The sequence below is a fragment of the Dicentrarchus labrax genome, unplaced genomic scaffold, assembly GCF_905237075.1.
Source record: "Dicentrarchus labrax unplaced genomic scaffold, dlabrax2021, whole genome shotgun sequence".
NCBI classification, from domain to species: domain Eukaryota; kingdom Metazoa; phylum Chordata; class Actinopteri; family Moronidae; genus Dicentrarchus; species Dicentrarchus labrax.
In genome coordinates this window covers 484,400-511,356 of record NW_026136708.1, presented here as the reverse complement: position 1 = coordinate 511,356, position 26,957 = coordinate 484,400, and the positions used below count along the sequence as shown (strand labels likewise).

Here is a 26,957-nt window from a genome sequence, read left to right as displayed (position 1 = left end):
CATCTCGTCAGTTCTTTACAACAGAGCCAGCTGTGCAGGTATCTTGGTATGTAGCTATAACATTTGTATGCATCATTTTATTTATTTAGACCAAACTGTAAGCTAAAAGGAGCCTAACATTAAGGAGGCATTTAAATGGAACAGTTTTGGCTTAATACACAATGAACTGCAGTCAATGTGGAGAGCAGCACTTAAAAATGATGTAGATGCAGATGATGGTACTGGTAGACATTCCACTCTAACTGGAGCATTTCCCATGTATTTCCTGCTTAGGACGGCTGAGGAATGTATCAGCTCCAACAGTGGAAAACACTCAGCATGCTCAGTGAGATTTGAGACAGCTGAACAAAAAGGAGCAACACAGAGGAATGATGATTAAAATATTTATTATAAAAACAAGACATGACATAAATAGTATGGTTTGGGTGAAACATTGCTAGACTCAGTCCAGACTGTTACAGTACGTGGAGAGGAGGGAGGGAGGGAGGGGACGTGAGCTGTTCACTTGAGTCCTTACGTAAGGCTCAGCCTGGAGTTCCCACAGTCACATTTAACAGTGATTCCCACTTAAGAGCGGAGCTCTAGGTCACATGACAACCCCATGCCTTTAGAGAGGCACTTTACAAAACATACAAAGAAAAAGACAAAAAGGAGCTCATGCAAAAAGCTGAAACTAAATTACATGCAATTAAATCATTTCATGCAAGAGATAAATATAAATACACAGGGTTGACAAGAGGGTTTTCAGAGTTCATGGCAGTGAGAAACAGCAGTTTTGACACCGTTGGAACATCTTTCACAAAAATCAATGCTACCGTGCAAGTGTTAAAAAACCCACACAACCACCGTTCTCAGATCAGAAGATAGTTTAGAAGAAAAATTAAATGGCAAGACACTGCACTCATAGATAAATACTCATTTCAACTTGACACAATAGACAAAGACTACTGCAGCAGTAGCATTATTCAACAGACATTGCCAGACCAGTACTGTACTGCACATCTCTCACCATCATTACCAACTGCACACCGACCCTCACTAAGCAAAGGGCAACTTGGGTGGAGAATCAACACACAGGGAAATAACCACCAGTGAGACACAACTCTAGAATACAAACCCCACAATTCCACACTTTTCTCCTCTCCAGTTCACATTACTGCAGCAACAGCAAATATTCATGTGCAATGATGCTTTACTTTGAGTATTAAGGCCACTGCTTGAAAAAAATATTTTTTTTTTTTTAAATCGAAAATTTTGCAAAAGTAATGAAAACAATTATGACATGAAAAAGTTATATCATCATCTGTTAAGATGTAATGTTATGGAAAAAAGTTTTGAGGTAAAAAAAAATAACATTTAGAAAAAAACAAACAGTTGTAATGTTATTACAAATATTCAAGAAAAGTCAAGTTTGAGTTAAAAATTTGCAATGTTGAGGACAGAAAGTCAAAATTTTGAAAAGGTTTTGTAATTTTGTGACAAAATAAAGTTGGAACGTGAGAAATCACATTATTAATCAAGAGTCACAAGAGAAAAAATGCAATGTTTTAAGAAGTTGTGACATCAAGGAAAAAGTTGATATTTTAAAAAGGGAGAAAAGTTGGAATATTACATAATTTGAAGTGAGAAAAATGTTCTTGTGGCCCAAATAATCCATTGTAAAGATCATTTAATGCTGATATAATAAAAAAGTAGTAGACACTGCACAGTGGCACTGATCCAGATTCCAAAATGAAGGCACCTTTCACCATATTGAACACATTAAAAAGATAATCTGTTATACCAAATTTACTTTAAATTGTTGTATAAATACACTCCATAATTTGTAGTTAATAGTAGATTAATATATAGTGGGCACATTGAGGTTTCTTTATGTCCCTCAACTGCTTATTCTGGAGACAAAAGTTCAATTAATGGCCAGCTTCAATTATAGTCCCATTAATCAACATTAATATGCTTAAATTCTCATAGACACATATTCCCAAAATGGGAAACTTCACACACAGTGAAAAAGCTCTTTAGGGACATCGACTGAGAGGAATTTTATCACAAACGCCAATTTCATCCTTGCCATGTTGGTGGATCTCAGTAGGAAAGGCATAAAGCAAGCAGCAGGTCAGTAGAAACCCGCTGGGGTCAAGTACAGGATCCACACAGATGACGAGGGTGAAACCGTCTCCACAAAAAAAACAAACTCATCAATACATAAAAATATATATATATATATAAAAAGGGATCAATCCATGGCACTGTGATTGAGCTGTATGTATATTGCACTTGGTGGTACGTCACACGGTGGTCCTTCTCAGAAACACTTCCTAAAGACAATCTGTGGTCCATGCTCCTCATACTCCTCCTGACTAATCCACGCGGAGCTGAAGGTGGGCAGGTTGGCCAGCACTGCTCCTCCGCTCCACACAGAGAAGTCTCTGTCCTTTGGGCTGGTGACATGAACGCTCTCCCCCATGTCAGTGGGAACCAGCCCTTTGATCTCGGTCTGGAGCCGCTCGGGCAGGCCGGGCAGCAGAGTGTTCCCACCTTCAGCAAGAAATTCTCTTTTTAAAACTCATTCAGTAAAGATCAAATTAACTGAAGCATGATCAGACCTGCTCTATTTGAAAAGTGTCCTGAGATAACTTCTGTTATGAATTGGCGCTATACAAATAAAATTGAATTGATCAAAGCGTGAAGCTGTTACCTGACAGTACGATGTTTCCCAGGAAGCCGCGCCGCAGGTCGATGTCTGAGCTGAGGATTGACTTGAAGACACTCTCGTGCATCCCGTAATGGTCCCGTCCAATTAGCTCAGGTTTAAAGAGAATCTCAGGGGCCCTGGATGAACGAGGGGGACAGCAGTAGAACTACAAGAGGTGCCTCAACAGTCTGACATGTGTGCAGCATCTGTAGGACTAGTCTAGTTGAATAATGCCAACTTCAGATCCAGAGTACTAAAGCCAGGGGGACACTGTACTGATATATGTAGAGCCTCTGTGGAGGAGGACCAACTCCCTCTGTAGATAAAAACAGCTCATTCTAATGTAGTGAAAATATGATTCTTATTCTCAGGTCACTATTGAAAACATAGCTCTGAATATTAGATTCCATTTCTGACAATAGATCCTCCTCAATGTTACACACTGGACCTTTAAATATCCCACTGTGTGGGTCGAGTGTCCATCTGAAGCAGGACGTGACGTGCAGACAGTTACCTGAACCTCTCCGTGCTGAGGGTGACAATCTGGCCGTCTGGCATGGTGTAATGCACCTCTCTGCAGGATGGGCCCCCCTGACTCAGCTCAGCTTCATAGTTTAGAGCCACACAGCAGCACTTCTCCTTCATCTCCCTCACAATCTCAGTCTCTGCTGTGGTGCGCATGCTCACTCCTTGTTCCTGCAGAAGCTTTGAGTACAGACACAGCACAATGGTCAACAACAGGTTAACTGAGAGCTCACAGCAACAGGACATGCTGCTGTTTAACGTGTAATGTGACGTATGTAAAGCTGACAGGCCCATTGTTGGCTATTTTGGTTCTTATGGTAAAAAGACTGTACTTGTACAGTGTCTTTTTAGTCTTCCGACCACTGAACGTGCTTTTATTACATGCCACATACACACACTGATTACACAGCACCAAGAGAAATTTGGAGTTCAGTATCTTGCTCTAGGACACAGGGGGAGGAGCCGGGGATCGAACCACCAACCTTCTGAGCCAAAGCCGACCCCATTAAGTTTGCTATTGAAAAAGCGGATTTGTTGTTTCATGAAACAGGTATTTAAGGTTATGCCTGCTTAAATGAGTAAAGATAAAGTTGTTGTTGAGTTATTATTGTTACCATTACTGTTGCTGTGCAGCTCCTGTTTCTATATGTGAAAGGCAATGGCTGGCTGACAGTTAATAGTGTGTTTGAAGTGCAAATATCAAAAACAGTCAGACTACCTTTTTAAGATGCATTGTCACATCTACTCCTGCCAGAGGGAAGCGCTGCACTGCATGAGGTAGACAGTATCCCTCAAACACAGGCACACTGTGGCTCACTCCGTCTCCAGAGTCAAACACCACACCTAAAACAAAAAAATATTAGTTTTGCTCTTAGAGGAACATATGGCTTTCGACAGATGTGGCAGATGGAAGTCAGAGACAATATAAAAAGCTATTAGGTTCTTATAATGAATGAACGCAGTTCTTATAATGAATGAATGCATTTCTAATTAAGTATTAATGCACCATCTTTCCAGCACAATGCATATGTAACAATTCATAAAAAGACCCATGAGTTGAACAGATTACCAGTGGTCCTCCCTGCTGCATAGAGTGCCAGCACTGCCTGCATGGCCACGTAGGTGAAGGGTACGTTGAAACAGTCGAACATAATCTCCACCATGCGCTGACGGTTCTCCAAGGGGTTCATGGCTGCCTCGGTCAGCAGAACAGGGTGCTCCTCCGGATCCACACACAGCTGCTGGAACGTGTGATGCCAAATCTAAAAACAGTGTGTGGAATTTATTCTAGGTAACGAGCAAATTTACACTCAAACATATTTATTCTGCCTCTCCAAAATGTGTTTATGGTGACATGCTAGCAGCTCAGGGACAAATTAGCACTCAGTGACTGCAAGGAGGGAAACCAAGGAAATGCTGGTCCTGCATATAGGTTCAAATCCTGCCTTCGCCATCGCTGCCTTTCATCAGCCGTTCAACAGGACCGCACTGACCCCTACCGCTGCCTACATACGTGTCATATTCACTCCAGAGGTGTAGATCACCCACAATGCATTGCAGTTAGGCATTTGGTGCAAGAAAATACATTCATGGTTAGGTGGCAAAAATGTATGTAAAACTTTGGTTATTTTATTTATTTATTTACCAGGGACAATGCACATTAATCAACATTTCAGTTTACATGTTAGCTAATAAGCCAATTTTTAATTGATTGAAGTTTTTCTAATATATCTTATAGGTCTGTATAGGTAGGCTTACATATGTATAGGAAATAGTTTAAGAAAATATCAATACAGCTTATAGTTTATTGAAAAATGTAATTGCAGTTAATATTTAGGCATACTTAGATTGCTGCACATCAGCTTGTATGATTTCTTTATTCCAACATTATCTGTAAACATGTGGGAAACACTCTTTTGTAAGATAGCATAAGCCCATAGCAATAATAGCTATCCAATTATGATTCAATTTCTAAACCCGGAACTGATGCAACTAATTACCAAGTGCTGATGTGTTGCAATTATCCGCAGAGGACGCCACTGCCTCGTCAAAATGAGTCCGCAGAGATTTCTGATGATTTGTATAAAGCAGTGCAACAACTGCTGGTTGGTCCATGAGAGTTTGCGCTGAGCAAGTGTGTTCCATTTAAATCCTCTACTTCTACCCCGCCCACCTTCCTTCTGCCCTCCAAGTGGCCACCGTGCAACGTATGTTGTTACATAATACAAAGGGTTAAGGGGAAGTGGAATTACTAATGAGACACAGCCTATGTGCTGCCAAATATACAGGTGAATGCAACAGCTTACTCCGTTTCTACATTGTCTTTATATTTAGAGTTCTAGGAATGGGCTGAAAGTCTTTGGTCATTTGGACATGGTCTTATGTGCCAGGAGAGTATAAGCAGCACCTCATTTGCTATGTGGTAGTTGGCTGTGGGTAACTGTGGGAGTTCTAAAGCATTCCCCTATCTGGAAAAAACACATGCATTTCTACTTACCTTTTCCATATCATCCCAGTTACGGATGATCCCATTCTTTATGGGATGCTTCAGAGCCAGAACCCCTCTCAAGTGTTGAGCCTCATGTCCAATATACGTCTCCCTTTCTAGGTTACCATTCATTATTTCCTGCAAACACACAACTTCTCGTCACAAAGGCTGGCTAGAAGCAAAGCCACGTTACTGTTGGAATGTTTGTTTGTAGAGAACAAGGACTAATTCATTAAGCATATGTATTTACCTCATATTTTGGTATCCCGATAATTGTTGGGAATATAATTTTGGGGAGGTCTTGATCTGCAAATCCTGCTTTCATCAAACCAGACCCTGTATCCAGTACTATGGGGGTCTTGAAATCTGTCATCTGCAGCCATGTAGAGAAAAAATATTAATTATTCATTTTAGTCACATTTCACTTTGATAGTTACGACATTGCAGGAAATATTCGCATTTGCTTTCCCTCCAAGGCTGTGAAGAGAAGACTGATATGAGTTGTGTGTGTTTAAGTGAGGAGCGAGAGTCAGTCTGTGGTTAACCCAGCCAAGTATAAAGACTGGAAGCAGCAAGTATATCCAGCTGCAGCACAAACGTGAAGGACAAATGTGAAGTATTGATTTGTATTGATGATTTCCTGGTTGAACTGTATCCTTAAGAAAAACTTCTGTATTACTACCAACTAAGTTTCCACGAGGGCCTAAGATAGCATCTGCCCTTTAACTAAGGATAAGTCTCATTTAATGAATGTGAGATACACTGAAAGGTCTATATGAAGGCTCTCAACTGAGGGACTTCAAAGACTTAAAAAGTTGCCACATATCACAGTAGACCCCTACCTCTCTTGTGCTGATGTCAAGCTGGGCCTGAAACCCACATGACCCAGAGCCTGACACCCTCATGGACCCAGAGCTCTGAAAACCATCAGTCAAGTCTTCTCCTCCACTGGGCTCAAACTCCAGAGGCTGGTCAGGAGGCAGCTCTGGTGCCCACTGTTGATATGTGCACTCATCTACAGGAGATATAGACTGGATTTCCTCTGCTGGGTGTAAATCTGCTACCACTGAGGAAGATTCATCCTCTTCAGCTTTAGTGCTTATTTCAGACAGATCTAATGACAACTTGCATTTCTCTGAGAGCGCATGGTTGTTATTGTTGTTGTTGCTGTGTTCATTCAAATTTGGATTGAAAGTAAAGTTGTAGCTGCTGGCTGGAGTCGGGTTCTCTGGCACTGCATCAAGTGGTTTATGTTGTAGATCAGGTTGCACAATAGCGAGATCTTGAGCAACTGGTGACTGCGGCTCTATGGTATGAGGAATTTCTTGTCCTGCGAGGTCGCCGTTCACAGAAAGCGAAGCCTTTCTTGGCTTAGGCACAGGAGGAAGGTGTGATTTTCCACCTGGGTCAAACGCTCCATCATCTGGGCTCATCTCAGGGGTTAGGGACGGCTCTGGTTTGCACATGGTAGCGCTTTTACCAGATCTGTCAAATTCTTTCCCATTGATACATAGTTGAAGTTCTTCAGGAGGATCCTTCAATTCAGAAGCACTTATCAAGACAGTTTTATTAAATATTGATGGCTCAGCTTCGGAGCAGTGATCCTGACATTGCGAATCTGGAAGTAAGTCTTGTAGTGTAGTGTCTTTAGCATCATCATGACACAATACTGCTTGAATATGTTCAGATTTACTGCTATCCTGAGCCTGAGGATCCTTCTGGACCAAAGAATATGTTCTCTGTGATCTGTTACAGCTCCCTGATAAAAGCTCATAACAGAGCACTTGGTCCTCCTTATTCTCAGTTCTAGCCTTCTCCATTATAGAACATTTCACAACCTTTCTAGCTCTGTCTTTGTGCTTCTTCACTTTACACTCTTTGCCCAAACTTTTCTCGAGCTTCTCCACCTCCCTTTTCTCCCTTTCCAGCTGTAACCGGAAAGCCTCCCTCTCTTTGCGCATAATCGACAGCCCGTTTGTATCCGGGAGTTTGCTCTCGGAGAGTTCCTCATTGGGTGTTTCTTTGCAGCGTCGGAGCTTGTGGATCTTCAGGTTCTCCTCCACAATTAGCTCATCCAGCACGCGGACTTTTCTCAGCTCTGTCAGCTGATCCGGCCTGCTGGGAAATGCTGCTGCATCTGCTCCTGTGGGAGCTTCATCGTAAGAGGCCTTAGCTTCACTTGCAGGTGCAGTTGATGGGGGTTCACTGAGGTTGTCAGATTCTGCAGGGACAAGGAAATCCTCGAGGCCAAGAACGCCTGCTTCAGCCAGCTCGCTAGATGACATCTTTAAAAATGAGCAGAGAAAGCAGAATGAGCAAACACTGCCGGTTTCCACTGGGTGTATAAACTGTAGGTCAATGAAGGTGGACATTTGTTCTCCAGTCACAGTTGCTAACAAATACAGCACAAGTTGGACAGGTTTGATTTTTGATTTTTACAATGGAAGTCCTGTTGGTTTCCATCCAGAGTCTCTGACAGAACAGACAGCCCTATCTTCAACTTAGTCAAAAATAATGACTAATATCTGACAAGTCTTAAAGTCCTAAACAAAGCAACTGGAAGTGCAGTGTTGAAAACTGGTATGTTCAGGTATTGCACATGTAAGTAACATCTTGTGTGGCTGCATATTTCTTTAAAGCCTCCCTCCAGCAAGAAATCAGTGCTTCTTCTTGTCCCTACAGTGTGGTGTTTGAATGATGTATGTGCAGAGTTTGACACTAGAAGGATGTTTTCACATTCATCTGCTGAAAGTCAAAAGTTTCATGGATTTGGTGAGTTTTATTTTAACTTCATTCAAAGTGGACACACTTTGAAGTATTATGATATGTGGGATAAAATCATTGTCTATGGAGTCTGGTGGCAAGCAATAGAAACTGTTTGTGGTCTCTCTCTGTAGGGATCCTTTCTATAATGTTGTCTAAAACAACAGCTTTTAGTGAAACGTAATTTTCACTGTGACAAATAAGTAACTGAACTTTTAGCCTCTTTGTGAAGGCTTTTCCTTCTATGTTTCTGGAATAAGAAATCTCAAATTGAAATTATTAAAACAAAAATTGATGATAACTGTATACCATAGTTGGAATGATAGTTAAAAACACCCCCAGGAATGCAAAAACCAAGAAAAACGCTGATTCCATGTGATAAATTTCATTTACAATATGTATTTAATCTACAGTATCCTTTACGTACTACACCGAGCTGGTCCTCGCTGTCCCACAGAGGCCACTGATTGTGCCTGTCCTCAGACCTCAGCAGAGCATCCAGCACCGCCTCCTGAGCCAGAACATGTTCTTCTCTCTGTAAACAAAGACGATTATTTGACAGCTCAAGTAAGAAATCAAGACACTCATTGGGCTCTGTAACTTCTGAAGGGCTTCTGATGTTACATTTGACATTTTAAAGACAAAGAATGATCACTAGTTGCAGCCTTAAGTGGTAGCAATCATCCACCTCTCAAACTGTGCATTTCTTACCTCCAGTATTTCATCAGCCCTGTCCAGGATCTTCTCCACCTCCTTCAGACCCTCCTGCTCCTTCACATCCCAGTCCTTTAGGGAGAGATCAACCAACCTGGAAAAAAAGCATGGAAAGTGCCATTTGGTCATTTCTTTTAGCCAAATCAATACATTATCAAAGTTCGACAAACCAACAAATGACATCCTCTAATGTCACACTGTTGCTGACTGCAGTCAGTTCCACTGAGAACTAACAGCCCAGTATGCAGCTTTTAGCTTTTTAAACTATTGTAAGGGTGGTAGTTTCTAATATACAGTAGAAGCTCCTGTAAAGTACAAATGATTGGTGCATGGCAATAAGCCCTGCATATATTTATGGATGCTGCAGATATTTATGGATTGCCATTGAACATTCATTCTTTCACCAATATGTAGATTTATAACACCTAAGCAGTAAAACAGCTGTCTTGAGATAAACAATTTTCGCTGATTAACAGATCCTTGTGAGTAAAATCCTTTGGTCTATTGTGAGGGAGAGCCCGGCGCTCACCTTTTGTGTATAGTGATTGTTTCCTGTAACCCTGTATAGAATTCTGGCCACAAACTCACTCTGGTTAGAGATAATTCTACAGCTTTGTTGTGAACTTCTTTCGCCACTGCTCAGCGACAAAGCCACAAAAAGTAAAATAAAATAAATACAACATGCTAGAATGGAAAATTTGACATGCATAGCCACCTTAGGGGGGGTGGGGGCCATGGTCACTCAGTCATAGTAGCGCAATAGAACGCTGACAACTGTTTGTACACTACTCTCTCTCTCAAGTTTTAAATCCTGTTCAAAATAAAGAAAAATGAATGCCTTGTACAAGGCATGGCCTGCTGCATCGTCTGTGTGACCCCTGCACTGTCCTCTGTAAACTAGGTTATTGTAAACCATGACGCCAAACCATCTGATAAATAATGTGTGGAAGCATTTTGGATTTAACGTCACAGCTGGAATAATTGTTAAAAAGGTCAGGTTTTTTGCGATCACTGCAAAATGCAATCTTAACAGTTCGCTTGTCACTCAACCGAGGCAGAGGCACTGTGAATGAACCCTAACCCTTCTACAAAATAGTTTAGGTCAAAGCACGCAAGTTGTAATTTTTTAAACAAATATTTTTAGTGCAACAGATGCATTACCCGTCAACAGAATCCTGATTCTGGTCATGGAGGTCATAAGAATCCCAGAGGAGAGTAGGGATCCCCTCTGTGGTGCAGATGGACTTATCTCTTCTGTCTGTAATAGTGCTGGACAGGATGTTGCAAATGGGACTTAGCTCAGGATCCTCCAAACTGCTTTGTGAATCTAGTATCCAGTCCCTGTTCTGTGGCCCTCTGTCCTGTGTGCTAGTCATCACCTCTGTTTGTGTGGGCTGATCTCGAGACCTGTTGGAGTGGTTGGCATCAGCTTGGAGGTCTGAGGGATCGTGTAGGTCCCTCTTTTGCGGTGTTGGGTTCTGTTTAATGGTAACTGTGTAAGAGTTTTCCAGATCGTCTACCGGCAAGCTAAGCCAAGGATTGTTGGGTAACGCAGCAGAGCGCTTCACTTTGATCTCAAAGTTGAGGGACTCCACAGTTACTTTAGGGATGATCTGGATGCTGGCCCTGGACGAGTTTCCCACAGAGCCAAAGTCAAACTCCTCTTTGTGATCTTCAGAATCTGAAACACTGGACATATTCTCTTTGTGGATTTGAGGCTGGCTCAAGGCTGGTCTCACAGAGTCCCTGGTCCCTAATTTTGACAGACCTTCCACTCCTTCCCTCCCTCCCCAGGCCTCCAGCTGGCTGCTCCCAGCTCCATCGAAACCTGAGTCGAATGAGCTGAGGGAGAGGGGTTTGCTCTCAGCTGGCGCATTCCCAGAAACTGCAATTGAAGGAGATGTTCCAAGATGGGGCGCTTCCTTGCCAGTATCACCTCTTATGAGGTCTGGAACATCCATTCCGTTTGTAGCACTGTGAGCAGAGGAATGATGTATATGGCTGCTCCGCAACAACTCATACTGCCACCGTAAGGCCAGCTTAAGGAGACCGACTGGTACAGGTCCTGAAGAAATTAGGAGTTTCCTCAGGGTCACGCACCTAATGAATGAAAAAAAAATTACAAATTAAAAGCTGTTGGGCGGGACCTCGAACTCCACGCAACTTGGGGCATGCTGCGACTGCGTCACGTGCCGTCGTAACACGTGTGGACCACAACATGAAAATTTCACGTAAATCAGCTCAAAATCGCCACACAGCGCTTACTTCCTGTTGTCAGTAGGTGCCACTATCACTATGTCCTAATATTGTCATGTAGACATGTTAAGGGCAGGACTCTTCTAAAACACGTGAAGTTTCATTGAGATTGGACCATGTACGCTGAAGTTATGAGGACGTGTTCAGGGCGAGACTGTTACAGAATATAGGAAGTTTATTGGAGATTGGACATTGCACACTGAAGTTATGAGCACTGTTTTATGGCGAATCGGCTGAATTCGAGAAGTCGTCACTCAGTTTGACGTACAGTCACAAATAGCTCAACTGTTCCTCTACAGTTTGTATGACCACAGAATTCAAAATGGCCAACTTTGACGGCACGCCACAGACACGCCCTTCAACGTCTCAAATAGCACAACTTTTAATCAGCACCATTTTTTGACTGTACTGACCAATTTTGAAGTAGATGCGTTAAATTCCCTAGGAGTTCGTTCAAATACAGGCCGAAAAATTAACCAAAAATGAGCACGGAAATCAAAATGGCCAACTTTTACGGCACGCCACAGACACGCCCTTCAACGTACATGCACAAATAGCTAGCATTTTGCTATCATTAGTTCAAATGTGTAACTAGCTAGCTAACAATGATGTAGGTTAGCTAGCTAGTAAGGGGAGGGACTTAAGATGGGTCAATTGTTGGAGATGATGTAGTAAACATGTTATGAGTGGGCGATACAGATATTTTCTGGAAACATTTAAGAGAGAAACTGAAGCATACTTCAACTATTTCACAATGTAGCCAACATGGACGACGAGCCAAGACCATCCCCCAACATTGTCCTGGACAAATATTTCACACACCTAAAAGAAACTGAGAACACAAATATTTTTAAGACATGAAAGTAAATGGTCTCTCACCTCTGGGACATCTGTTTGCCCGCCTGCTGGACCTCATCATCTGGGACGACATTAGACAGATGAGCCAGATGAACTAGCTCCTCCATATCTGGAGGGGGATTCTTCTTCAGGAAAGTGGACATTTTGTGCCTCCATGCAGGGATTGTGCCCCAGTTCTTCCTCTGCCTCTGCGTGGGAGCGCCGTCTCCATTAACGCCCGACAGCAGCTCCTGGAGGAAGTTCTCACAGAGGACCAGGCGGTACCAGCTGCTGGCCTGTGAGAAGAACAGTAGTGGACAGTATTGGGTCATACTAAATTAAATAAACATTTATTTTCAAGAATAGTAAAATTGTGTATTATTGTTTATTTTAAGAGGGGAGACTTCTTCTAATTGTTCGTGAATCATAAACATTTTATGAGAGTGTTGTATGTATGATCGATGTATAGGATGTATGATCCTAACGCAATATTTTTTTGATATGATAATTTGTAATTTAGCCAATAAGACCACAGCATTACAGGCACATTTTTGTGCAGAAGACTTTCATTAAAACCCCTCGCAACACTGACAGTCAGTGAAAACTATACAGATTGTAAAGTTTTTTTAAAGATCAGCAAATTATAGGACACTACAAAAAGCTCAGAAATGCCCACAATAGTTCAAACAGAAGATATTGTGGGTGACAGGGACCATGAGAGGCATACACAGAGATCATACACCTCATCTACCCAAGGGTGGGAGTCTGCTGCAGCACTTCAACTTTTTCAATCACCCAGACCAGTGGCTCTCAAACGTTTTGGTGTCAAGGACCCCAAAATTGATACGATACTGTCTGTGGATTGCAATCTGATAAGCTTTAGTTATTCCATAACTGTCTTAACTGTAGATTCATTGGGCTTACTTCTAATCAGTGATATGAGAGTGAAATTAAAATCTAATTATTTGAAGTGTAACTCAAATCAAACATCTCACATGCAAACAATTGAAACAATCTCAAAAAGAACATTAATGAACCAAAATGTTCTTTTTGAGATTGTTTCAATTGTTTGCATGTGAGATGTTTGCATGTGAACAGATAAAAAAAACAAAGGCAGTTTGTGAGATTCAATTTCTCACATTGAAGATTGAATATACATTTCTAGACCACAGGTCCAAGACATGACCATCTTTAAGCTTCCTCAAGTGCTTGCCTTGTTGTAGTAGTGATGGTAGCTGGAAACTGCTCTGAGGGTTTGAAGGATGAAGTGCACAGCAGAGTGGAGTTTCTCCTTCAGCCTCTCCAGATCCAGAAGCCAGCGCTCGCTGGTCTGGCCATCTAACGGTAGGATCTCTGCCAATGTGTGGATCACGTCTTCAGCGCAGCGAACAAGTGCCTGGTAGGAGACGGGTGAGGAGGAATTTATTATATAATTATTTAAGATACAAGTGAGGTGATATTAGATATCCAACCTAATCAGGAACAAAGACACTTCCAGAGTGTTAAACTGTTCAAATCATCATACATGTTACACTAAGCAAAGTACCAGAAAAGAAATAGAAAAAGAATAGAAATAAATACCATAGCAGGGGTGTGAATGGATGCCTCAAATTCGGACACCAACAACACCGCCTTGGCAGCATCCTTGGCAATCTCTATTTTGTAAGGCTGGAGTTTCTCTTTAAAAAGAGTGTTGATCTGCTCTGTGATCTGTAAGCAGGAGCAGAGTTCATAGAGGTAACCTGACATTTTAACCATGGGTGGTTTATTATTATGTTATGTTGGTTTAAGGTCATCGCCATACTTTTACAAAAAGGAAGGAGAGCCATGTTAAAATACTTAATGAGAAGCACAAGAATTAATAACAGGCTCACTGGCTTTTTAATTTATGCTAAAATCCCCTACCTACCATCATAAAATCCACTGGTTAGTGTGTTTTGCTTGACTGTGGCCCCACATTTCAGGTGGTCTCGGCCCTGTTGTTTAGTTCCCACTAGTGGCTGACTCACAGCGTTCACAGGAGCCCATATGAAGCAATACACAAAGAGCTGTCGGCCGACTCACCTGCAGTGCGTCCTCTCGCAGCTGGAACACCTGCAGATGGAGATGGGCCTTAGAAAAGGCTTGCTGCCACAGCAGCTCCACTTTTTCCACAGCTTCAGTTATCCTGGAAAATACACAGAGACCTTTAACCAACAACCGGCATCATCAATTAATATCCATTACTCCACAATGTATGCCATTTAGTCGGAATGAGCAACTACACTGTTATCTGTATCTATACTCCATATGGGCGGTGCTCAAGAGTCATTAGGGGTGGTGCTTATACCAGCAACACAATGTTTTTGATAACAAGAGTAAGAAAACTATTTACGGTTTATTTTTTAAATTAAAGTTGCTATATTGCTATAGGCTTGTTGCCATATATGGAGCTGGGGATCAAACTGCCTACTTTCTGATTAGTGGACAACCCACTCTACCTCCTGAGCCACAGTCGCCCTTAGTTTGGTCGCATTTGGGTTAGTTATCAGACACTTGGGGCAGAGCTGTTTTGCAGGCTGTGACATTCAGGCATAAAAAAGGAGTCTACAGGCTTGGAAGGGGAGGGCGAAGCGAGGGAGCTTCAATCTGCAACTACACAGCTAAATGCCACTAAATTCTACACACTGGATGGATCTAAATGCTCTTCCATACCTTTGTAGTTTAACACAGACAATCACAGAGCAAGCAGTTGTGACTTTAAGCCATGAAAATAGTCACATTTATAAAACTAAATCAATTTTGATGAGTGTAACTACCATAAAACGTCAGATTAACACTGATTGTTTAGATTAACATTTTTCAGCATACAAAAACCTCACTGGTCAAACCCATACTGGCACTGTGCTGCCGCTGTTGTGCAACAAAGGACCGTTGCAACATTTTTGTATGGTATGCGTGGGGAAGTGTTATTGCAGAGGATTAAGATAAAGGCATTTGAGCGCAGTAGTCTCCCTTGTGACTGAGACTTCTGAGAGCCGACTGCTCAGAGTACCTGCAGTGATTCTGGAGCATGTCGAAGGCGGTGTGAGTGAAGAGGGCAGTGCCAGCCATCGCCTGGTAGCACGGCTCCTTCTCAGGGTAACGCAGCTTCTCCACCACACTCTCACAGCGCCTCAGCAGTTCATCCAGCCCCAGCTCCCTGCAAATGTACCAAAACATATAAACCTGCAGTAGGTTACTATTAGAAAATAACTGTCATATTTGCTGAAACTTTCAGATAAAAATAAAAAATATCTGGTTCTTCTGGCTCATTCTAGTGCATTTGGCACGCCATGGCATTTGCAAGAATTCACCAGGCCTGAATGAAAACAACCAATCAGAGCAAAGTAAGACAGAAAGACAGTGTTGAAGATAGTGGATTGTTGAGTCTCATTTCCAGGGCCCAAAGTTTTGGTATTTAATAACCTGGGAATGAGGCTCAACAATCAAATCTTTTCCTCAGTTCTAATTGGTGGTTTTGTTCAGGCCCAGTGGAAAAAGAAAAGTTACCTACTGCAGCTTTAATGCAGGCTAGTTTGAAGATCGTGTTGTGGGTAAAGGGACAATTTAGTGTTTTGTTTCTTTGTTCTGTAATCTGCACTGGTGGTGTACTTTGTTACTAGTGCAGAAAACACTAGTACTCAGTATATTCCAGTTTACACAGTGGTGTCTGAACAAAAGCGGTTTTCTAATCCCGCAAATTAGTGTCATTCTCAATGCTCCGCTGCCTCTGAATGACCTTGTGTTTGATAGAAATTCGAGTTCCAAATATGTTCACATTCAAGTCCTGAGAACACTGTTGCAACAAAACTTGCAACAATGATAAGTAAGGGGGGGTTTGCTGGTTTTTATGGAGTCTGCACAAGCAACAGCAGACCTCACAAGCTGGAGTTATCCTTTATTTCAGTAGTTCCCAAATGTTTTTAATAAAAGGTGAATACCTTATTAAAAAAAAGTACCCCCTGACCAGCACAAAACATTTTTGGTACACTATAGCACAACCTTGTCACTAAAAAAAAACACTTACATTTCAAAAGGTGTCATTGTGAAGTAACACTAAGGTGGCGTCAAAGTTGCATAGAACTGTGACTTTTTGATAAGATACACACAATTTAATGACCAACATGGGCTAGTGCTTAGATCCCTGCCACTGAGAATGACTAAACTGTTTCCCAGAGGTTTTACTGCAGTTTTAAGTTTTTTTTCAATCCAATGGTTGCCATAAACTGTCAATTGCAATTTTTACTGAACTTGTTACAGTATAATTATTTTAGGAGTTAGGCATGAAATTTTTTAAATTTCTCTCTCAAAAAAAAAAAAAAAAAAAAAAAAAATAGATGAAGGATTGATATTTCTCAAAGTAAGGTATATGAAAAAAATCTCATTTTGGCACCTAAATCCAGCCATAATGCCAAAAGAATAGATTGGTTGATCATAAAATAAAATCTCAAAATACATTGAATATATCAGTATATAATGAATTGGCCCAGGTTGTCATAATGTTGTTGCTGATCAGTGTATATCATCATATCATATGTACAAATGAGCCATGCTGAAATTGTCATTATATTATTTTTCTTTTAATGCAGTCAGACCATTTAGTGAACTAAGAATGGCCAACAGGAAGAGCAGAAAAACAGCCTGACCTCCTGAGCTGCTGGAACTTGGCTTCGTTTGTGAAGCAGAAGTGCTGGAGCTCGCTGAAGGTGGAGGGCAGCGGCAGTCGGGACAGAACCTGCAGGGTGGAGATGTACGAGGGCAGCCGCTGGACCACAGACAAGAACTCCTGGACAAACGCATCAATCTCCTGCAAGGAGCAGCAAAGAGCCAGAGTCAATTCAAAATGCCGCCATCATAGAAAGAGCAAGATGTTTGCTATTGTGTTGTAACAAAGACAATTTTTTTGAACTTTTCACACTTTTGATTCTTTTTATTTTTTAATAACTTTAAGCATGGATTTTAAGTCTAACTGATCCTTCCTAAAGCCCGCCCCTTTTTGCTCCGTGCTCCAATAACAGTTGAGCAAGCCTCAGTCAGAACCTCCCTTTCCTGTACTTTGATATGCCATCTGCTAGGCTTGTCTGCTGAAAAGACTGCATGCCAGCATACACAGTCACATCTTTACAGGTCCAATGTGTAACATTCAGGAGGATCCACCATGTTGAACCACCACGTTGCTACAGTATCCCAGAAGGGATAAACTAAACACTGGTTATAGATTAGGGCATTCAAGAGGGTGACATGGCAGAGTTGCAATGTGCAACTGCACCACTAGATGCCACTAAATCCCATACACTGGACCTTTAAGTTTGCTAATGTTAACAAAACTCTAGCCTACTAGCTAGATAGCTAATCTACATCAATCATTGGCTAGTTAATTAGCTAGCATTTGTTGACATTAGCCACATAAGATGTGACTATGTGTCACTGTAATCTTTAACCATCTTCAAAATGTGGTTCTCTTTTCAACATAGATTAGCCTAGCACATAGCATATCTGAGTACAGGAAAGAAGAAAGTTGACAGAGGATCCAAAGAGGGGTGCACAATAATTATCGCGACAAGTAAATTATTGGCCTAAATTTATTAGAATATAAAATTCCAATTATTGGAATAGTTAAATGAGTTGATAAATTACAGATATTAATTCAAAATTATTTTGAAAATGTATATTTGCTTTTAAATGAACTACTACTAGAAAGAGTAATTGAACATTGATACTTATGGGTTATCGTATTGGCTGGACAATAAAAACAAAACAAAAAACAAAAAAACATATCTTGCATCCCTAGTTCTAAAAAGGAGCAGGACTTAAGTAGGGTAAATCGTAATTCTTCTAATAAATCAAGATGATGGAATAATTGTAAAGCTGCTCTGATTTACGCTCATCATCTTGATGTAATGGCTAAACAGCCACAACTAAAATAAATTAGGTCTGGTGGAGATTTTGTAGTTGCATCCTAAATAGGCCCGCTATAGGCAGAGACCTGCCACAGTTAATGAATACTGTCATCATGGCCAAATGCCCCAGTTGAACATGACTGAATGTATAATGTAATGGAAAGAGGGGCTCCTTTCACTTGCTAATAAGGTCAGCTGATTACGTGAGGGATTTGCACAAGCTTCACCAAGGTAACAAACAATAGACGCAGGCCGCTTGGACAGATCTCATGAATGGATTCACAAATGAAAACATCTCCTGGCTGAGTGAGCTGAGCACGCTCTCCATCACAAAGAAGCAACATTTAGTTGGAATAAATATTTTGGCTGTAGTATTGTGCGTCAGATGAACAGAAGATATTTGAGTGCTCCTTCAGACGTAAGCAGAGTGAGTGTGTATTTGTGTGTGTGTGTGCGCTCTCCAGCTGCTAAGGAGAGCAGGACAATGGTACTTTGTGTTAAGCCCTCTGACTGATCATAAGACAGATTCATAGGTTTTTCTTTGTATCATTCAGATATATTAATGTGTTTCATAAACAACTACTCACAATGGTTGAATTGTAGAGGGATCCTCATTTATTTATTGCCTATATTGACAAAACATTAATATAATCTCTGTGCTTATAATAGCTAAAAACAACCTATAACTGTTTGACAAATATACTAAGTGAATAGAGAATACTGATGCAGATGTCACTGATTTGATCTTTATGTACACTGGGCCTAATGGAAGAGCATTAATGGATTCTTATCCAACAACTACAATTTGTAACTGCACAAAGTGTCTTAAATCGCTTGTTTAACCCAGATTAATTCCTGTACATGAGGAAGAATGTGATCAGAACAATCCATACCTACAAATTGCTATACAAGGTTTCATTCATAAAAATGTCACCCATGAGTAAGAAAAAGAACAACTTTAGTTGATATCTGTAACATATTTTAAAGTTACTGCACATTTAAGTGTACAGTTTAATAGAATATGAAATACCCATACAATATGTCAGTAAACCTAAAACAATGAAGGAACCATTAGATTAAAATGTTACTGATCGAGACACAACATTCATATCAGCATCACCTATCACACACACACACACACACACACACACACACACACACACACACACACACACACACACACACACACACACACACACACACACACACACACACACACACACACACACACACACACACACACACACACACACACACACACACACACAACAAAAAAAAAAAAAAAAAAAAATTAAAAAAAAAAAAAAAAAAAAATAAAAATAGTTTATTGACTATGACAACGTGTCTATAAGATACCACACACATTTAGTATTTACTTTCAGGATAAAACTAGCCTTAGCTACTAGACCAGAGGGTACCCAAACTTTTCTCCATGGAGGGCCAAAAATGAAACTGAAAATGGACTAGAAGACTTAACACCATTTTATTGTATTGTTAAGATGCAAAATGTTTCTAGGATCACAAGTTCCCTTAACTGACTGACTTCCTTATATTAGTATTTTTTTAATTAATAAAAACAAAAATTTGGTTCCTACTTTTGGTGCTAGACACTCAATTTATTTCCCCACTACTAAATATGGTTTCTCTAGAGGCAGTCAAGACTAGACAGAGGCATGACATGTTCCAAAAAATAAAATTACCTTAATAAAGGCAACCCAGCTCTGGTGACAGTAAATAAGGTAGCCGCCCAGCGGTGCCGTTAGCTGGCTCCGATCGATGTAGTTGGAGAGCTCTGAGATTTCTTTCAGAAGGACTTTCTGCAAAAAGATGAGATCAGGGTTACCAACTGGAGACAAATGTAAAACAAAGCCAGGAGTACAGTGTGTGTTGTTTCACTAACCTTTAAAGACACAGGGTAGGCCTTGGACGGAGCCAGGAGTTTCAGCAATAGCTTGGCAACATCCTTCTTTTTGTTCTGAATGATGTACACACTGTGGACTGTCCGCTTGTGCAGCTAGAAAAGAAAAGCCAACAGAAAACATAGCTAACAACACGGAATCAAATTACTTGGGGCACTCGTGCTGCTGAATCACACTGAAGGGTGTATTCCAGAAATAGTGTTTTGTTTGCGTAGAAAAGGATTTAAGAACTGTCAAATTAAAGGAAAAAAGAGCCAGATAGATCAAGTGCCAAATATTATACCAATTATACAATTTATATACCTTTTTATACCATTTATAAAGCGTGTTTGTTTGCTAAATGCACACGTCTTTCAAAAACACACACCTACAGTTTGTTAAGGGCAGTCCACACCAATAACAATAACTATAACAATGTGGGAACTGATGAATAATAATGCTGTGTAAACAATAATGTAGCGGCCTCAATGCGCTGCACACTCCAGCTATGAAGGAGAAGAAAATATCTAAAAGTACAGTATCGCAATCTCTTATTTTGTGATATTGTATCAAGTCTCAAAAACAGTCGATTTCTATGGTTAAACCCCCTTACCACTACATGGCAGCGTTGTAAACGTAAACTGAGGGCTATGATGTTGCATGTTACAGTGACTGTGTTCTTTATATTATGAGTTTTCTTAAATTCGATTGTTTTTTAAATTACTAAGAGGATACGAAAAGAGTTAATAACACAGGGCCTGCCTTTGCTGGCATTGTACTTAAGCGCAGTGTTTCCTCTATGTTGATTTTGGAGCGGCGGCCCGCCGGTGTTAAATTTCTGCCTCCACGGTATCAGAAATGGGGCAGACGCACAATGTAGTCACGGTTGCCTTTTAAATGATCCTGCCGACATAATGCACCCCCGTTGGCTGCCGCTCACATTGCAGTTTAACAACAAGTAGAACTATTCAGAGGTTATTGGGGCTGTCCACTTTAACTCCACATACTGTTGTGTTGATGGAGCTTATTGTCAAAACGTTCGCTTTCTTCCAAGTCGACTATTAAACCAACAGCTCCACCACAAACGTCACCGCGGTGGGTCCGTTTTAATTGGACAATGTTCAACTTGTCAGTTCTCAGCTCAACGTCCTGATATCAAACATCTGGAAACATTAAAACGGTAAGTGAGTCACTAATATAATACAAATTGGAAATAGTCTATAGATGTAGTCATAGATGGAATATTAAAGTAAATATGTGTTATAAAACACGGTAGGCCACAAGGCCGAAAACGTTTGTTACCCCTGCTGCTAAATGCTCCGTTTCCAAATCATAATGGTATTATTCATTGCTTCATTTTCGGACAGGCCTGCCCCCACTGCTAAAAAAAATCCTAGAGGAAACACTGTTTAGTGACGTTAGGTTTCTTTACAAATTGGCAATAAGTGAAATTACCAAAACCCACTGACTGAGTAGGTTTTAGTGGTAATTTGGAACAAAAATGTGTGTCTGATGGGTTTATTTAAACATTAAAACTTCCAGAATCTCTGAATATGCTAATGTTGTTCATTTCTAAAGTGTTCCTGCTAGACACAAGATGTCTCCTACTTCACTGTAAAGTCCATTCTCAGTGGATGTGCACTGGTGGCTTCAAGTTTCTACATCACACTGTACAAGCTGCATACTGGACCACTAATGCACAGTGAAAGTCAAACATCACACTGTAGAAACAAGATGATTTTGGAGAAGAGGGGGACTTCATTAAATCCATCAGTATTGGAAAAACTTGAAAAAGTCACATCAAGTTCAGATGGACCACCACACACATAAATTAAGACAAGGGAAATTATGAGTGAGGTTTTTCCCCATCCCAGCGGTTTGTAATTACAAAATAAAAAATACAAACATGTTGGGATGCACGTTGACATCAGGCCAGCAAAATGCAACATCCCCTACATAATTGTGCTCATTTAATGTAATTTCACTGAGGCTTTTCTATTAAATAACAAAGCATGTGACCAGCCATGCATGTGACCCCCCCCCCCTACACCACACACACAGGGAGGAATTCCACTATAACCACCACCGCAGAGATGACACACTTGGTATTGTACTTTGAAGATCAGCTCAGTCTACAGCTCTTTGAATCGATAAGACAAATGTTGTGTAACTTTATGCTGCAAGAAAGAGCTTGGTTAGTCAAGAGGGCAATCACAAGTTGAGCACGTCACTGTGCAGTGTGCAGAGAACCAGCTCTGAGTCCTGTTCATGAATAATTCATTCAGACCCAACTGCACGGAGCTGCTGTTTCCCTACAGCTCTGTGCCTATGTTTCGTGCAATATGAAAGATTATTATACAAAAACACTAGTCTAATTTTTTCTGCAGCAGAGACAAATGCTGTCCTCAGGAAGGCACATTTTTTCTCAGCCCAAATTCTGTTCTGCTGTTGGAGTTTTACTTTGGTCTGCCAACAGGAAATGACAAATCAAAAAGTTGAGCTAAATCCAGCAGTTCGTGAGCCATCCTTGTTGGTAAATGAGCTCTGTGTGCTGCTGTTCTGGACACTGAAGTGAGAATGTTACAGGTACATCTTGCTGCTTTTTAGGGCTGCCAGCATGCCAGGCAACAGAACCCAGCACAGCTGTAGGGACGGATATTTTAAAGGCAGTGATGTGCAATCCAAATGGGTCAGTTCATTGGGATTAGGGGTTTAAAAAGCTGACCATGTCATGGCATCTCTCCCCTCATTTCCTGTTAGTTCTCTACTGTCCTCTGCCCCCCTCTCAAAAATACCTATATTAAAGCAGAGCTAATAAATCCGAGCTGCCTGAAAGCTTTAGGCTCACAAGAAACAAGAGGGAGTCTGTCCCTTTGAGATAATGGTGCGTAACTGAACAGCGGTATGGTTTGATATATTTGGATTATATTTCCAACATGTTGCACATCCAGTTATTGAGGATAAAACATCAAAGTAATAAAATTATTTTGTAGAGGAACTAGTGTGTTCTCATTTTTCAAGGATTAAGGTTAACTAAAGTTAAAAAGGGGCCCTGTGGAGTTTTCTTGTAAAGAAATAAGTTATGTTTAAATTCATTCAAATGTATTTGTATATTGAATGCAGTTCCTTCCTCATAAAAGCTGATTTTTTGAGGACCAGTGTGTATGATTTAATGGCATCCAGTGTTTCCCCGTAATTACTCCGGTCCGCCACGCTCCATTTGTCCCACCACAGTTTCATTATAAACCGAGCTAGTGGCAGCAGTTAGCATATGCAATAGCACTGAAGTAAGTGACTCCCTGTATTACAAGAGAAAAAGGTCTGTGTCCCAACAATCCCCTCATACTTTGGTCACAGGGCGCAGCTCCCAAATGGAGTCTGATCAAACTAATGAAAAATGCATGGACTAAGACCCTTCTCAGTGGCTAACGATTAAGTTGACTATTAGGAGGTAGCCCTATTCTGAAAACAAACAAGAAAAAGAGCAAAAAACTGGCTTAATGCATTGGTTTTATTAACTTTCTTTGGGAATCCAGTATCCAGTACTCAATTCAATTTGTATAGCGCCAAATCATAACAGAAGTTATCTCAGGACACTTTTCAAATAGAGCAGGTCTAGACCAAACTCCTTATAACATTATTTACAGAGACCCAACAGTACCACCATGAGCAAGCACTTGGCGACGGCGGCAAGGAAAAACTGCCTTTTAAGAGGCAGAAACCTAGGACAGACCCCAGGTCTCTGGTGGGTGGCCGTCCGCCTCAACTGACGTGATTAGTAGCCTGACCATGGATGGACCATCCATTCTTTGACCGGTTACTGCGAAAATCTAGGTGTCTCTTTCTGCATGTGGTGTGTGAGATTGCTAGATTCAGAACAATCACTGGAAACATGCTAAAGGCCAGCATCCACATGACAATACCTCAAGCAGAAGCAGAGTCTCAGCGATGAACCTGGTTGTAGGAAGCGAGGCATGCCTCAGATCAGCCACCACTGACACCAAACTCTCCTTCTCCTGCTTCTTACTGTAGAGAGAGACCAATCCAACCATCAGTACGTCTTCTACTCACACACACATACAATAAGCCTGTCTTACTCCACGTACTTGTGCAGACACAGAAAGTAATTTATGAAGTCCACCACTTCTGCTTTGCTGAGTTCTGAGGACAGTTTGGCTTGTCCTTCCACTGGGAACACGATCAAAGGGCAACCATGTTGATCAAAAGCACCTATACAGACAGATAACAAATATGTAGAGGGTTCCCAGCAAAATAATAAAGTTGAGGACATTTAAGTCAAGCACATGAACTGGCATTTAATTCAATTCATTTAACTCTTGCCAGTATAACATTAAAAAAATGATGTCATTATTGTCCAGGGGCAGAACTAGAGGGGTGGCACCCCTAGAAAATGCTTGGTCACCCCAGTTTGCTGTCAGATGCTGTCAAATTTAACACATTAAGAGTCATTTTAAAAATGGGTTTAAAAGCAGACGTTCATGGAATAATGATTAAGTGATGACGTGAAGAAAACAATTTATTGATTTCTAATGCCACCTTAAGATATTTACTGTGCCACAATACTATAATTAGAGTTCAAATATCTTCATTTGGGGGCTTTTCCAAGGAAATATTGATATATCTGATTGTTAAGTCAGCATATATTTCTGTCAGTTCTTAAAGCTGTTACATAAAAATAATTTTGTCATATTTGCTGAAACATTCACTGTATCCTGACAGTAGTCCATAAAACAGATAATCTGTGGAAAAAAACAAAAAAAAAAAAAAAAAAATCAGGTTCCTCTGGCTCCTCCTAATGGCATTAGCAAAAATCCACCGAGCCTTAACAAAAACAACCAATCGGAGCCAAAAAAGACACATTTGGTTGGTGGCCTTTAAGACAGTTGAGGTTGAGTCTCATTCCACAATAAACCTGATTTTTTTTACTGTCAGGATACAGTGAAAGTTTTACTTGTAAAAAGTTACCTATTGCAGCTTTAAAGTCTCCATGCCACCCTCTGGACACCTCATGAGTACTGATCTAGATCCGCCCCTGTTATAGTCAATATTTTATCCAGAAAGGTTATCAGCCACTGTCACTACAATACAATACCTCTTAAGTGTTAAGATAACTTCCCATTCCTGACTAAGCTTGCCAATGAATGCAGCATGAGCCACATTAACTGTGCTGTATATAAAAAAGCATGTATAAGAGTTAGAGCAGTGCGGGTTCATAGCTACCAGGGAACAGCACAGCTCCAGAGCCGAGCACATGATCAGCAGGCAGCGGCGGGGAGGGGGCACACTCCTGCACCGGCTCCTGGACGTCTGAAAGGTTTTTGGGAAATGATTATTTTCATAGAAAACACGCCCGACAAGAATTTCCAACACTCCTTGCTATATGACCGCTGGAGGAACCGGTCCAGCAAATTCCTCCCCGCCTTAGAAAAAGTTGGCCGATGAGCAGCAGCCTGTATGAAGTGATGAAGACGCCACGAAACTGTACGTTTGTTGAAATAAGTTGATGGAACACACATTTTACCGCCATTAATCAGCCGCTGTGGATGAAGAAGCTGGTCGCGTGCACTGTTGCACTTGTCTCTTACCTGTCGCGTGTCGGCGCATCTCGAATTCCTCACGCGCGGCTCATTTCCACTGTTTCCTCCTGTAGAGACAAAGCAACGTGTCCCTTCACTGTGGACCCAGAGACCGAGCTAACAGAGGACACTTCTACTGCGGTGCTGGAGAACACGACCGGGTGGACCGCGGCTGTTCGCTGCCGTTCTCCGCCATGTTACGTACGTTAAGCAGCAGCGCCTGTATGAGCTATCCCCGCTGACTGGCTGGATGTTGTTAGGCTCATTTATAAACTAGAGAGGGCGGAGAAAACACGGAGGAGGACGGACAGCAGCTGTGGACCACGACCCGTCCCGGCCCCAGTCTCTCATGAGGTCTTACCTACTGGGTCGTAGCGAGGACTTTAAAGTGCTGTGGTCATATGTGGTCCCTGGCCACCCAAAAGCAAGTCCCCACCCAAAAATAGTCCCAAAAATAAGATCTAAATAAGAAACTAAAATCCAGTATTTTGTGAGTTTGACCCTGGCTAGGGACACATGAGCTAACTTCTGGGTTGCCCATCGTTATTCTAAGAACTCTCCGTCCTCTGTCTTTTATAGCATATTTAACACTGCATTAGTAGTAATGGGATTTGAAAAACAGAAAAATCCCATTTATTGGTCAGAACATCTACTGGATACATTTTTCTAGCAGGATTATAAATGAAGTACAGTTTGAAGTCCACAAAGTGAGTCTTTGGAGCCAACAACCAGCCCTGTAGCACATCTTGACTTTTTGTACCATCTCTATTTCCTCCCTGCAGGTGCTGACTTCACCTCTTCATGAATGACATTGTTCTTTCCCACGGACACATTCTTGGCACACTTTAGCCACAGCAAAAAGAAACAAACAGAGTTTCATCCATTGTCTATCTTGCATATCTGGGTCAGGTTCACAGGGGAAATGTGGCTTAGCACAGGTTCCAGGCCACTCCCATGCATTATGGGAGCCCTCCTAGCACGTTTCCTTACCTGTAACTTCTCATTATATGAAAGAACAGTATCCCATAATATGAATGAATACAAATATGAAAAAAAATCACCAAAAGAAAAGAGGAAAAGAGTGTATTGGGTGTATTTGTGAGGGTGGTATTATAGGAAAGCACAGGATAAATGAGGTCAACAGATTTCACACAAATCCCCCAATGATAATTTTCACATGAAAAGAGCACTTGATTGATTGTGTGGTAGTTACTGCCAAGTGTATCTAATATTTAGATAGCTGTGAGTTATTTTTCTTGCTCT

At 41.2% G+C, this 26,957-nt stretch overlaps 1 protein-coding gene and 1 long non-coding RNA gene across 2 annotated transcripts; one reads left to right on the top strand and one right to left on the bottom strand.

The window, feature by feature from the left end:
• Positions 1-369: 369 nt before the first annotated feature.
• On the bottom strand, positions 370-26,506 carry LOC127368743 (uncharacterized). The gene is made up of 23 exons (XM_051409870.1): positions 25,704-26,506; positions 25,339-25,425; positions 24,204-24,327; positions 24,021-24,123; positions 20,100-20,213; positions 19,900-20,016; positions 16,946-17,106; positions 15,313-15,459; positions 14,343-14,445; positions 13,860-13,988; positions 13,492-13,674; positions 12,321-12,574; positions 10,347-11,285; positions 9,183-9,279; positions 8,899-9,006; positions 6,551-7,993; positions 5,959-6,081; positions 5,718-5,846; positions 4,290-4,482; positions 3,939-4,063; positions 3,210-3,400; positions 2,699-2,832; positions 370-2,538 (listed from the first exon to the last, which is right to left on the bottom strand). The coding sequence occupies exons 1-23, from the start codon at positions 25,720-25,722 to the stop codon at positions 2,306-2,308; spliced, it is 5,256 nt and encodes a 1,751-aa protein (XP_051265830.1). The 5' UTR covers positions 25,723-26,506; the 3' UTR covers positions 370-2,305.
• On the top strand, positions 8,270-9,303 carry LOC127368797 (uncharacterized). Its single transcript, XR_007885876.1, has 3 exons — positions 8,270-8,480; positions 8,885-9,038; positions 9,189-9,303. It is a non-coding gene; the product is annotated as an uncharacterized LOC127368797 (long non-coding RNA).
• Positions 26,507-26,957: the final 451 nt, after the last annotated feature.

Bases quoted from the DNA above. Each gene is read 5' to 3' on its own strand.
- LOC127368743 (XM_051409870.1), bottom strand. The intron at 14,446-15,312 runs GTACTCTGAGCA...TGTATTTTCCAG, and splicing joins ATGCTCCAGAATCACTGCAG to GATAACTGAAGCTGTGGAAA. The intron at 9,280-10,346 runs GTAATGCATCTG...CTTTTTTTCCAG, and splicing joins AATCAGGATTCTGTTGACGG to GTTGGTTGATCTCTCCCTAA.